We start from the raw sequence: 13,097 nt of genomic DNA, 5'->3' as shown, positions 1-13,097 counted from the left end.
CGAAACGTAACCACAATTGACATTTATCATTGTTGACTGACAGAGCATCAAATTGACAAATCAACAACTCTTGGAAATGCTGCTATGCGATGTCCCCTTAATCCTCAGAAATAGGCATGTTTATGTAAAGCGATTTCATAGCAGCTATTTTGGTTGTTACTTCGTGCACTATACGATGCACAGTTGGCTGTTAGATGTGGAAGATATCACCTAGTACACGTTCATAACTTCCCGTTGCGTAGAACAGTAGGGTTATAATAAGTATTTGGTCCACTGGTTGTATGGCATTTGGTGAGGGGTTTCAAAGAGCTTCCAAATTATGAATCCAGAAACAACACCGTTTCTTTAGAGACGCGGAACCTCGCTCGGAATTGCATGTCATTATAATAATATTTTTCAATAGCGTTCAGCCTTATTGCGTTCCTGCGATTAGATCTAGGTATTTCCTCGAGGCTCGAAAGAAATGATAACGATGACACACATTATTTACCACTATTTAGGTCGATTTAGGTATAAGAATAGGATTTAAGATACCGCGCAAGCACTCTCAAATTTAACAGCTGCTTATGACGATTTGACAGTTGTTTGAGTAATGCTTAGCGTTGAATGGCGTTTCAGTATGCGAAAATTCATTTATGTGGCGTTTGAGTGCAACTTAATTTGAGAGGTGCTTAAAAATTGAGAACTGCTCAGATATTGTTTTGAGTATGCGAAATGTAAGTTTAGGAGCTGCTTAACTATTTGAGAAGCCGTCAAATATTTAAATGGCGTTTCAGTATTCGGCCGTAAAACACGCATTAGAGACCCGACTTTTAATTGTTATAGAGTTTTTTTGTGTATGCTCCGAGATTGGTTCGTTTGTAACCATCAACAAACCCTATCAAAACGCTCTCTGCTGGAATATCCGAATGCAATAATCCATAGACTAGAGAAAGACGACTTTCAGTGACATTGACAGCTTAGCAAGTGGCATCAATCCGTCATTTTCAGTCGATCGAAGATCGGTCACTGAAACCGAAATAAAACATTCTTAGCGAAAATGTCGTTAGTGAAAATATTTTCCCTTTCCACTCGAGGTATTTTCTTCATTTATGTTGTATTTACTGTTTCTAGTGATATCATTGATTAGGAACCGCAAAATCATTGTTACGCAACCCGTTGTTTATAACCTAAACTGCGTATTTACCAGCTGATTTCGTATTTGATATGAGATTATGAATAAAATATTGTATAATCTCCAATTCCTACTATATATTAACGTCTAATAAACTGTTCAAATTCTTTTAAATGAGCAATGAGTTGCTACTTTCTATGATTGTCAAAACCTATCTCATAACTCCAAAATTGTTTTAGCTCGTGTAGCTTGCACTAGCAACATACTGGCCCGCCATGCCAGCTCAGGAGAGGGCCGTGTAGAGAAGGTATACCCACAAGAACTGCCGGGCTACAAATACGTGAATGCCGAGGATCCCAACATGAATTTCAAAGAGATGACTGACAGAGCTGCCCAGACTATGTTTTGGACTGAGCTGGTCAGAGGGTTTGCTGTAACTCTAGCTCACATATTCAAGGTAAAGTTTGTTTATAAGTTTCAACCAAGACCTTTATAACTCTGGACAATAAATCAAAATCTGTACCACATAGGTTTTAGGTAATTCTTATTTAGACTGGTCAGTGCATAATAAATGAATAATACAAGACAAGATCATAACACTGGTCCTAAAGAACAATTTGGCATTGTTTTTATTTTATTCTTGTAAGAGGTCAGACATCCAAGGGAATCTTGCTATGGAGCTAATACACAGTGATAAAAGATTCTGTTTTTCTTATTAATTACTATCACATTGCTACTCAGAAAATGATTTCATGAGGGTACCTACTCAGATTACTTATTAAACTTAAGTTAATTTCCTTTTCAGGAACCAGCAACAATCAACTACCCGTTTGAGAAGGGACCCCTGTCACCCCGGTTCCGTGGCGAGCATGCCCTCCGTCGGTACCCCTCTGGGGAGGAGAGGTGCATTGCTTGCAAACTCTGTGAAGCTATTTGCCCTGCTCAGGTAAGATTGTCAGTTTTTCGCTTGTTTCAGCCGAAAGACGTCCACTGCTGGACAAAAGCCTCCTCCAAGGATTTCCACAAAGACCAGTCCTGCGCCGCTCGCATCCAGGCACCTCCCGCGACCTTCACCAGATCGTCGGTCCACCTAGTGACTAGGTCCTAGTGGGACCTAGTGTCAGTTTTTAAAGGTTTTTAATCAGCCAAACTGGGGATAATTCTTACAAGTTTATTTACTGTCTTACAAAACTTATTCAGTAGTTTGTTACTGTATTGGATAATAAGAATCCCTCAGCTAAGAGCAATTATGGGATCTCCATGTTCAATGTTTCTTCAGAGTTCTTTTGTTTTATTGTAATTTGTCCATTCTAGGCTATCACAATCGAAGCTGAAGAGAGAAAAGATGGCTCACGACGAACAACGCGCTACGACATTGACATGACTAAGTGCATCTACTGTGGATTCTGTCAGGTAAATTATAGTCATAATAATTACCATTACATAATATTAAAATAGATTATTTATTTCTTAGTCAAAGGATATGTAAATAATCTTGGTTTATCAGTCTATAATTAAAAGAGGTTGACTGTAGTTTCAGAATGTTTGGGGGCGTCCATTAATTACGTGAGACTTTTAGGGGAGGGAGGGGGTCCAGAAAAACCTCACTTAATCTCACGTGGGGGAGAGGGGGGTGTCGAGAAATATCACGTATTTTTTTACACAACAAATCGAGTAAATCCTCCGTCTGCATTTGGGAACACAGGCCCAATTTTTAGATCCGCAGTTTGCTGCTAAATAACTTAAATATTAACAAAATGTAAACTAATAGTTAAAAATTGTACTAAAAGTAAAAAACTGGGCCTAAATTGTTTTGTTTTATTATTTCAGTTATTTTTTTTACGCAGGTCGGTTTTTTTTTAGAAAATCTAATATTTTCGAAGCATGGATTGTCTCATTTACGTTGCAAATAGGCATTTTGGAAAATCTCACGTGGGATTAGGGGGTGGGGGAGGGGGGTCTGGCAAAATCTCATGAAATCNTTGTACTAAAAGTAAAAAACTGGGCCTAAATTGTTTTGTTTTATTATTTCAGTTATTTTTTTTACGCAGGTCGGTTTTTTTTTAGAAAATCTAATATTTTCGAAGCATGGATTGTCTCATTTACGTTGCAAATAGGCATTTTGGAAAATCTCACGTGAGATTAGGGGGTGGGGGAGGGGGTCTGGCAAAATCTCATGAAATCTCACCAAGGGGGGCGGGGGGGTTTAAAAATAGCCAAAATTGGCTCACGTAATTAATGGACGCCCCCTTTCTTCTCAGCTTTGCCCATTACTGAACTAATAAAAAGCAAACTTATTAGGAAGTAATTAATTTTCTTTTGAGTTCTGCAACATGGCAATTTGTGTTTTATTCATCTTAATTCTTGTCTTGCCAGCAGAAAGAATTCCTATGATTTCTCCTTTCATCTGGTAGTAAGTAATTAAATATAATTCTTCTCTTTCCATTGTAGGAGGCTTGCCCTGTCGACGCGATTGTCGAAGGACCCAACTTTGAGTTCTCCACCGAGACCCACGAAGAACTCCTATACAACAAGGAGAAACTCCTGTCCAACGGTGACAAGTGGGAAAGTGAAATCGCTACCAACATCAGAGCAGACCATCTTTACCGCTAAATCCTCTTCAATTTTAGTGTAATATGTAACATTTTGAGACCTATTTTGGGGACAGAAATTTATGCAATCAATGTAAATAATACTAAGCTGTCTGGATACAGTCACTAACAAGGAAATCATGTTCACAAAATAGATCTCGAAATTAGGAATAAATAAATTATTATCATTTGTGATAAAATATATAAATACCATCTCAGTTAGTAGTAGTTTTAGTTGATCTGTAATAAAATCCTGTAAATGATCATAAAAATTGCTTTATTATTAATTTGAAATATAAATGAGGTAGTACATAATTTGAAATAATTTCTAAATAATGACAAATTAATAAATCAAGTAATGCTAAGAAATTTGATTAATTAATAAGTTTAGGTTGAAATGCATAGATCATGATCAAAGAAAAATTAACATATCAAATAATTAATTATTTCTTTATAAATACTTGAACAATACATTTAATCAGTCTTCAATACATACACAAGTCATAAAAGTACTAACATAGATAAATATCTTTTCAATAAAATATTACTATAGCCAGGATTCCAGCTGGATATATCACTGATAAAACTTGAGTGCATCTGCTGGGCTTTGTCTGTTTGTCTACACTTTTTATTTGATTGTTGATTACATACAATAGACGTCATATTCCGCAATGTGCGACGTTGCCTTAATTTATGTAAAGTAGTTTATTACGTCCAATAATGGAAACAAGTTATTCGTCGTTTGTTACGTCACAATCTCTAAAAATAATAAGCAGCAGATTCACTACGTCTAAAAGGCAACAATAAATATCACCATCAACTTAATTATATGGGATACAAATACATAAGTCTTTTAGGAGACTTCATCTGAGTGGCGGAAGCAGTATTTAGTCATTAACGCCATAGAATAGTTCAAATTACATGATTAACAGAATGTAAGGGATAAGTTGGCAATAACTTTAAATTAAATTTATGGTGCCCCTCACAAAAATAAAATAGAATAATTTTGTAGAATATTCCAAAATAGTAATGGTAATTTGCACCTAATATAAAATTGAAACCTCACCTAATTAATGTAGTTTTTTAAATCTCAGAATTTATGCCAATTTGTCCTTTACACCCTGTATGCAATAATCAAGCTGTTAAATACTATCATTGGTTTCACATAAGATCAGATAAACAGTCTAATAATTTATTTAAAATTGAGCTGCATTAGTTGGTATGGTTTCCTCCGAGTATTTTGTAGCTGTATCTCTCTAAGTCTTCCATCACACAGTCTATGCTTCGGTCGGCATCTATGGTCAGCACTTCACAGCCAATGTCTGGAGAACTCAGCCAACTTTCGTATGCATCATGGACCTATGTAAAGATATTTTAATTAAATAATAATAATTATTTGTTTATTTACAATTTTATTGCATACAGTATCAGACTGTAAAAGGCGAACTTATGTCATGGCATTTTCTTGTAGTCATCATTTGGGCAACTTGGCACTTGGCAGAAATTACGAGTTGTCGATATGAGTGTCAGGCATTTATTTTATGTTAACTAAAATTAGGCTCTAAGCACGTTACCGTCGCCTTAGGACTTAGAGTGAAAACTTCGGAAATGCATTTTTTCTCATATTTATATCAATCTTATAGAATATAACAGTTTTTGAATTTAGATATACGATCGATGATCAATTGTATTCATTGTCCATCCATGAACAACTTTACACAATCGCACCTCTGGATTATGAGCCTGGAGAAATAACACTTGTTTTACACTTAAGATGTTTTCACTCTAAGGCTTTGATACATGTTTAAACCACAGCTTTGTCCATACTCCATATAATTTTGAGAAGCATATTTACTAAAAAGGAAATAAATAAATAGAAAGGTAGCAAACCTGTTGTAAGTAATCCAAGGGTACTTCCGATTCCTCTGCTCTGCCTCGTCTCATCATTCTCTCCCAGACCACTTGTGGTGAACTCTTCAGATACACTGGAAAATGGTAAGCATAAACTTAGTAAATTTTAAGGAAATACTATGATGGAATAGAACTGTTAAGTATCTTACTTTAACAGACATCAAGTCTCTGTCAAACTCCATAAAAAACACTGGTTGTGATTATAGTTACTATTAAGGTTCGGTTAAACCAACGCGATCAGCCGGCGTGCAGCGATGGCGATCAATGCATTTTAGTCTGGACGCCATCACTGCACGCCGACTGATCGCGTTGGTTTGAACCTTTAAGATGGTGTGACTCAGCCTTAAATGCTTTGGACTTGACTTGAGCAATGTCTTGGGGCAATAATGGGAATAGATTTCTTGTTAACCAACTTCTAAAAAAAAGGTCAAATCATCAACACTTATGGAAGTCTTTTTAAATTAGTTACCTATCAGATCCAAGCTAATATCCAGATTCTTCTCTACATATGTGTACCACTCGTTTAGAACCTGGAATTCCGCATCATGGAGAACGTCGTGCCTTCTTGCATTCTCGACGAAACAAAACCTGCTATTCTGAACAGATCTGAAATGTTGGAATTAAAATGTTATTAGATACAGTCAAATTAGCAGCCTGGAGGGAAACCTATCAGACTCAGTATTGAGATGGTAAATAGTTAAGAATGTCATCTACAGTTATAAAGTGAACTTCTATGGTCCAATATGATGTCAATAAAAATAATTTGTAGAACATTAAACATATTATGATGATGAGTTTGATAACGAGTCTACTTTTTGTATAAAATTTCATTATTTCAGGGAGAAACATCACTAAAGTCTATAAAATGCAATCAAAAGTATTATTTTACCTTTCGAACATCTTGACGGTAATATTAGGGCTGGCCGGGGGGCTGGTCTGGATCTTGAGCCTGGAGAGATGGACATAGTGTTGGAACGGGAAGGTCCACTTCTGCAGATCGCTGTACACGAGGCCCAGTAAGTTGTGGCCGCTGACGTCGCGCCACTCGTTCAGAGGTTCCTGAAATTCAGTTATTTTGCTACTGAATAATAGGAAGAATATATTCATAAATATTTCGAAAGGTCAATTTGTTACAAAACATTATTGCTCAAAGTAGAATGAGAAGAAAAACAATATGAATAAGAGGAAAGTGGTGACCTAGGCCTTAATTTTCTGTAAAAATAGCAGGGTTCGAAAATATCCGATATTTATTATAAATATCAAAATATCGGATATTTATGATATACATCCGATATATATCAACTTTGATATATATCAATTTTGTATGAAAGCCATAGTATTATTTTATTGTATTATTCATGAATACTATTGCATATGTGTTACATAAACATGTTTTTAATGTTTTTAAAACTTAAAATCAGACAAATAAAGCAAAAACATAAAATATCTTTGAAATAAGGCAAAATCAACTAAAAAAATAAAAATCTTATGTCAAAAAGTACAAATGGGTGTTTCTCTGCTATTTGGAAAATCGTCCATACAAGACTGTCCTGAAGTAATTTTATTAATTGTTGAGAAATTTTGCTAATGAAATTCAGGGCAATAGTAATTTAAATACATATCTAAAAAAGCCCACACATTTTCCCCTTAGTTTTTGAGTTATTAGCGATTTTTCGCAAAACTACGACAGGGGACTGTTGCAACCACCCAGGGGAATGTTTTATGGACAAAAACAATTAGTATTTTTCTTTAAGTAAACAAACTCTTTATTTTTCTTTGCCATTATAAAAATATGTAAGTTTTTGAAACAAATAATAGTATTATTAAAACAAATATTACTAATTTATAATGACTTTTCTTAAGCCTAATAACAGTAGCATTGAACTTAACGAACAATTAAGTTTTAAGACTTAAATTGTATGACACTAAAGTCAGTCTTTATAATAATCAAAAATGTAGTATCCTGCCTTTTAAAACAGTGCCAAAAAAATACAAAAAGTAATAAACAAAAAACATTATTACTGCTAATGTTTGTTTTTTGACCCCGTTTCTGGTGAATGCAATATTGAAACGCTATTCTTGTTATTTCGTGTTGGGTCAGATGATCTTAAAGGCGCCTGATGTTCTTCTGCGAAATCTTCTGAATCAGATGTAGCTATTTTCTCTTCCGAAATTATATGTTCATTATCATCATCATCATTTCAGCCATAGGACGTCCACTGCTGAACATAGGCCTCCCTCAAAGACTTCCATGTTGATCGATTCGTAGCGGCCTGCGTCCAGCGCCTTCCTACTACCTTTATAATGTCCTTCCTACCACCTTAAAACGCAGCGTGGGACGTCCACGCGGCCTCCACTACAGAACCTTGCTGCCGATGGGCCATCAGTTCTGCGTACTATGTGCCTTCCTATTGCCACTTCAGCTTGCTAATCCGTCGGGCTATGTGACCGACTTTAGTTCGTTTACGGATCTCCTAATTTCTGATTCGATCTCGTAAAGAAACACAAATTATTTGTTATGTCTTCATGACTTTCTTTTTTGCACGAAACTTAGCACAGTGCTCCCTCTAAACCTTTTTTACAGTCTTATGCTCACGACAACTCATATCTTTAACTGATTTTAATTAAAGTTTTTCTTTTTTCTTCTTTTTTTAAATTTTTCTTTTAGGGTAATGTTTCAAGTCGATGATATCATAATTGCACAGCTTTACGTTTTTGTTCCAGAAATTCTTCTCATGTTTCGCGTAGCTTCTTTTTCGGTGAAATTTTGAGATAATACCTACTAAAACGACGTTATTTTAGTGGTCAAAACCTAGGAAAACAGTAGTATGAACAGTCCCCTGTGGTATGAACAGTACCCTGTGCTATGAAATGACAGGGGAATGTTCGCCAGGGGAATGTTATTTTTACGTGAATACTTCATAAAACAATATCATTTAAAAACATTAAAATAAACGCAACTTATGTGGCTACATACTAGAAGATTAATTAATTTAAACAAATTGTCGTTATTAAAACTCTTAAAATAGTAAAAAAAAGGCTCACCAGGGGAATGTTTTCACTGACGGCCGAGACGCGTGGTTCACCAGATGACGCAGTAGTAGCATTAAACAAAATAGCGGCTGCCCACTAGCTACACAACTGAACAACCTTAACACCTATTGCGTTCCGTTTCGCGATCTAAGTGCTTTGCGCCAAAACTAAATATGACTTTAAACCGGTTTTAAAATTTTAACAGGGGAATGTTTTAATAATTTGAGGACAGCATTCTCAGAAGGATATTTTGATTAAAATTATATTGTAAACATTGTTTGTGATGTATTAAGATGCTAACTGTTATTGTTAATGTATTTGGATATTTTTTATTCAAATATCAACAGCAATATAATAAACATTTATAACAATATGTGTAATTCTGGAAAAGGGACGTACCAGGGGACTGTGATTTGAGACGTTTGAGGTTATTTATTCGAATATTCCATGATTAAAATACTAAATATGCTATGTCATGCTAAGAATACCTAATTCTATGTCGGTATTGATACAAAAACCTGAGAAATTTTAAGGTTTACTACATAAATTTAGCTTGGGACAGCGATTTTCCATTTAGTGGAGAAATGCCCAAATACAGTAACAAATTTTAAAAGTTGATATATATCATCAAAACCGGCTTGATATATATCGAATATATATCCGATATATATCTTGATATATATCCCTTGATATATATCCTCGAACCCTGAAAAATAGATGTCAACTGAGGGTATTAGACAAATTGACAATTAAATTATGCAACAGGTTATTAAGGTCTAATGCTAGATTCGGTGCCAGCATTCGTTTGTAATTATCAATGTTATTTAGCTAACCTTTCTAGCAAGTCCTAGTACAAGTCATTCAAAAACATGTACCTATGTTAGAAGAGTTAAGTTCTGTGATGCGTAGAAAGGTCAGGTGTCTCAATAAACCAGAAAATCTATATATAAAAGGGAAATAATGCCGAAATTCAGTTACTTACCGCATGTTTTTCAACGTTGGGATACTTGTCGAAAAACTTGATGCACGTCGACTTTCCCGAGCCTATATTGCCTTCTATAGATACTCTGAACGGTCTTTTAGCCAGGACACGGGCTGCATTCGTCATACTCCTCATATTAGACATTTTTGCTGACTTGAAAAAATAACCCAAGGCGAAATTCACTAACAGGTGATCACAATCACTGAATTTGATTCTTACAGATAAACTTATTGTGAAAATATTTTTTTGATTATTTTTAACACATTTTTGACCTCGTTGTTTTAAAAATTGAAATTATTTATCGAAAAGAAAATATCTTTTGAGGTGAAATTGCGCGAATAATTACCGCCAAAAATATAGTTACGTCAACAATGCCGTCAATGTCAGTCAATTGTCACTGTCACTACTGTCAAAACTTTTTTTTTAAATTGATCAATGGAGTTGATCATTAGGTCTTTAGACCTACAAATAAATAATTATTTTTTGAAAAACTGGACCGCATGTTTTTGTGTGCCGAGTCCGGTTTGGAGGAATGCTCGCCACGATGATAAAATAATCGTTTAATTATCAACGCAAGTAGATAGAACATCCAACCATTCTCATTATCATCATTGCAGTTGTCACTGCCGGATTATGTGTCTCTCTAGGTCTTTCTAATTTACCAGAGGCAAATGAATTTGGTTTAAAAATAATATTGTGTACCAAAAACAATAATATTATAATTTATTAAAATATTTTGCAATTACTATGATTCGCGAGTAAATGAATTTGCCGTTTAAGTTCAGAAAGGCGTTTGCGCCTGAAAGCCCTCCTCGACGGACACTCTGGCTAAACGGATTGAGAAAGCCTGATAAGGCCTGATTATGATGTTCGCATATTTAATTTTGTCCGTTGTACCTTTTACGACATAAATTCTACTCTGCAGGAACCAAAATGCTAATTAAAAGAAAATAATTATCATTAAGTAACTAGTTAAGTAAGGTGATCCGGGCAAAATTGTACGCGACGACGTCCAATAAAATTCTCATGGGCATTTGCCTCATCCTGCCTAACTAGGCAAGCCAGGCTCTATGAAGAATATTCCAAGCTCCTTAACACTACCGGCCTCTAATCCATAACTGTGCAACCGGCTTTCAGAAATAACCGGCAGTTTCACGCGGTTAGTGATGCGCCGTATAAATGACAACTGTCGGCGGGACTCGAACACCAATTACCGGGACACGGCAATCCGGAATCACGCTTCAATTTAAATGAACCTGCCAGTCCCAACCAATGACGTGCCGTCTGCCTTAATGAATCTTATTTATTTCAGCTATGGCGGATATTTGCGCGGGGTCTTTTAATCTCAGTGATGTTCGTGGATTTTTGAACAACTTTAAGTAGTTTAGACATGACTGTAAAGAATACTTAGAGGATCCATTCGATACGCATCTGCTTTAGACAAAACATTGTGACGAATTCAATTTTGTGACTGTTTCGCTTTAATATACTTATTTAATAAAATTAGATTCGAGATCACTTCACTTCACTACATTTCAAAGAATCGGTTACTTAGTATGCACGAGTGTGCATTATCAGAAGATGTGTTATGGTGTAGGAGGAGGTACTTATTATTATTCTGTGGTGTAGGTAAGTAAGTACGTACTTTTGAATTTTTATTTTATTTTTTATTGGAATCTTATTGCAATTTAAAGCTACAATATACACTACGCTATTCTAAAACTCCACGAGTAGGTAAATAATCATCATAATTGGCCTCGGAGTTAAAAGTAAGATTGAATAAATAGGTAAACGTAACGTTACATATAACGCTGACATAGCCCAACGGATTAACAAACTGAAGTGGCAATGGGCAGGACATATAGTACGCAGAACTGACGGCCGATGGGGCAGCAAGGTTCTGGAATGGAAGTTACGTACCGGAAAGCGCAGCGTAGGACCTCCACCCACAAGGTGAACCGACCTCCACCCACAAGGTGGACCCACGACACGGTTGTGTGGTCTGTGACCCACGACCTCATAAAGGTAACAGGAAAGCGCAAGCAGGATGCAAGCCACCACCAACCGGCCATTGTAAAAATCATTGGGCCTCCCCCAATGTTTAGCAATGGACGTCCTATTGCTGATATAATGATGATGAATAAATAGGTACTATAGTCTAAGCTTTACCTACATAATTTGCGGGAAAACCAAAATTTCAGAAACACATTTAATCCCGACGTCGTCACTTCCTCCACATGGCTATATTATTATTACATAATATGGATGGACGCCTGGCCTCGCTACTCTACTATTCAGCCTTTTTATTTTACACGCCACAATGCAATTTCCATATTAATATTTTCCTCGTTCCCTCATTAAATAATGGAATAATGAGTGCATTGTATTTGTCATTGCCGCGGCAGCTTCCGAAGCCCGCAGGTTGCTATTGTCTGGAGTTTGCCTCGTAGGGAGAGCTAACTTTGCGGGGTTCTGCCGGCAACGTGAATAATCCCATGTCTAGTTCGCGTCACTACTGCAACTCCTGCACCTATAGCCAAGATCTAGTTAAATCAATCCAAGTTCCATTACATCGACTCCAAACTCCTGTACCTACACACACAGAGACAGTCTACAGATTGGCTGCCAATTAAACCCAAGTAGTGAAAGTTGACGTGAGTATATCGCGAAGCTTCCCGAACGCTGCCCAGCCGAGTTAGATTCGACGATTTACCTCTTTCTCGAAGTTGGCCCTACCTAACTGGACTGTTTGTCCCAGGTATACCTACATAATTGTCAACAACTTCGAGTGTAGTCTCCAACCTTCGAATATTTAATTCAATTTCTCGTTCCTGCTACTGCAACTTCTTTGTAACTAGGATAGGATCTACTTACAGAAGGATGATTAATTCCGCAGAATCTTGGGATAAAGGAAGAGTTCGTACCTATAGTATCGACTTAACTTTTCCTTGCCTCCTGGGTTCTTTGCTCAGTTAGACGTTAGTAATAGCTTGGACTTCGGATAGACTCTCCTCAAAGAATTTTATATTGCTTGACCACGTCGCTATCATCGTAATTGTTAAGTAATTGAATTTCAATGGTCAAATCATAACTTGTATAATCGCAACAGTTTTTCAGAAGGCTATTCCTGTAAAGTCAGGATCTACTAATTATTATTATAACTTTGGACTGTTTAAGCTGTTTTATTGCCTTTATTTGAGGGTCTTGTTTGTATCGCTGATTTAGTTAAGTCTTCGTTAAAATATAAAATATCTCCGCACAAAGATACCGCGTGCCAGACATCCACAGCGAATATTGTTTAATTAAAAACATCGCAGACGGAACACTCCTAACAAAAGCTCCCTTTTCATAAAAACCTTGGAAATAGTATTCTGGTACAAAGCCCGCGGCAATGTTTTCGGATGAATGGCCGTTGACACCGCATTGTGCGAAAGAGACAATGCGAGTGAATGATTGTCGTACTCGC

General features: G+C 36.3%; 2 protein-coding genes across 2 annotated transcripts; one reads left to right on the top strand and one right to left on the bottom strand.

Moving 5' to 3' along the window:
• Positions 1-947: 947 nt before the first annotated feature.
• Ndufs8 (NADH dehydrogenase (ubiquinone) Fe-S protein 8) lies at positions 948-3,942 on the top strand. Its single transcript, XM_028317213.1, has 5 exons — positions 948-1,076; positions 1,354-1,571; positions 1,920-2,060; positions 2,429-2,527; positions 3,566-3,942. Exons 1-5 carry the CDS (start codon positions 1,040-1,042, stop codon positions 3,725-3,727), a joined length of 657 nt encoding a protein of 218 aa, XP_028173014.1. The 5' UTR covers positions 948-1,039; the 3' UTR covers positions 3,728-3,942.
• A 931-nt stretch (positions 3,943-4,873) lies between these two features.
• Positions 4,874-9,966, bottom strand: LOC114361976 (deoxynucleoside kinase). Its single transcript, XM_028317212.1, has 5 exons — positions 9,632-9,966; positions 6,506-6,675; positions 6,086-6,222; positions 5,596-5,690; positions 4,874-5,064 (listed from the first exon to the last, which is right to left on the bottom strand). Exons 1-5 carry the CDS (start codon positions 9,773-9,775, stop codon positions 4,918-4,920), a joined length of 693 nt encoding a protein of 230 aa, XP_028173013.1. The 5' UTR covers positions 9,776-9,966; the 3' UTR covers positions 4,874-4,917.
• Positions 9,967-13,097: the final 3,131 nt, after the last annotated feature.

Source organism: Ostrinia furnacalis, unplaced genomic scaffold, assembly GCF_004193835.3.
Source record: "Ostrinia furnacalis isolate ACB-3 unplaced genomic scaffold, ASM419383v2 OfSCF6076, whole genome shotgun sequence".
Taxonomy (NCBI): domain Eukaryota; kingdom Metazoa; phylum Arthropoda; class Insecta; order Lepidoptera; family Crambidae; genus Ostrinia; species Ostrinia furnacalis.
The sequence above is the reverse complement of the archived record's forward strand: the minus strand, read 5'-3'. Positions and strand labels throughout refer to the sequence as shown.

Coding starts and splice junctions, on each gene's coding strand:
- LOC114361976 (XM_028317212.1), bottom strand. CDS start 9,775: ATGTCTAATATGAGGAGTATGACGAATGCAGCCCGTGTCCTGGCTAAA. Junction 6,676..9,631: donor CCAACGTTGAAAAACATGCG/GTAAGTAACTGA, acceptor ACTGAATTTCAG/GAACCTCTGAACGAGTGGCG. Junction 6,223..6,505: donor ACCGTCAAGATGTTCGAAAG/GTAAAATAATAC, acceptor CCAACATTTCAG/ATCTGTTCAGAATAGCAGGT.
- Ndufs8 (XM_028317213.1), top strand. CDS start 1,040: ATGTCGTTAGTGAAAATATTTTCCCTTTCCACTCGAG. Junction 1,077..1,353: donor ATTTTCCCTTTCCACTCGAG/GTATTTTCTTCA, acceptor AAATTGTTTTAG/CTCGTGTAGCTTGCACTAGC. Junction 2,528..3,565: donor TCTACTGTGGATTCTGTCAG/GTAAATTATAGT, acceptor TTTCCATTGTAG/GAGGCTTGCCCTGTCGACGC.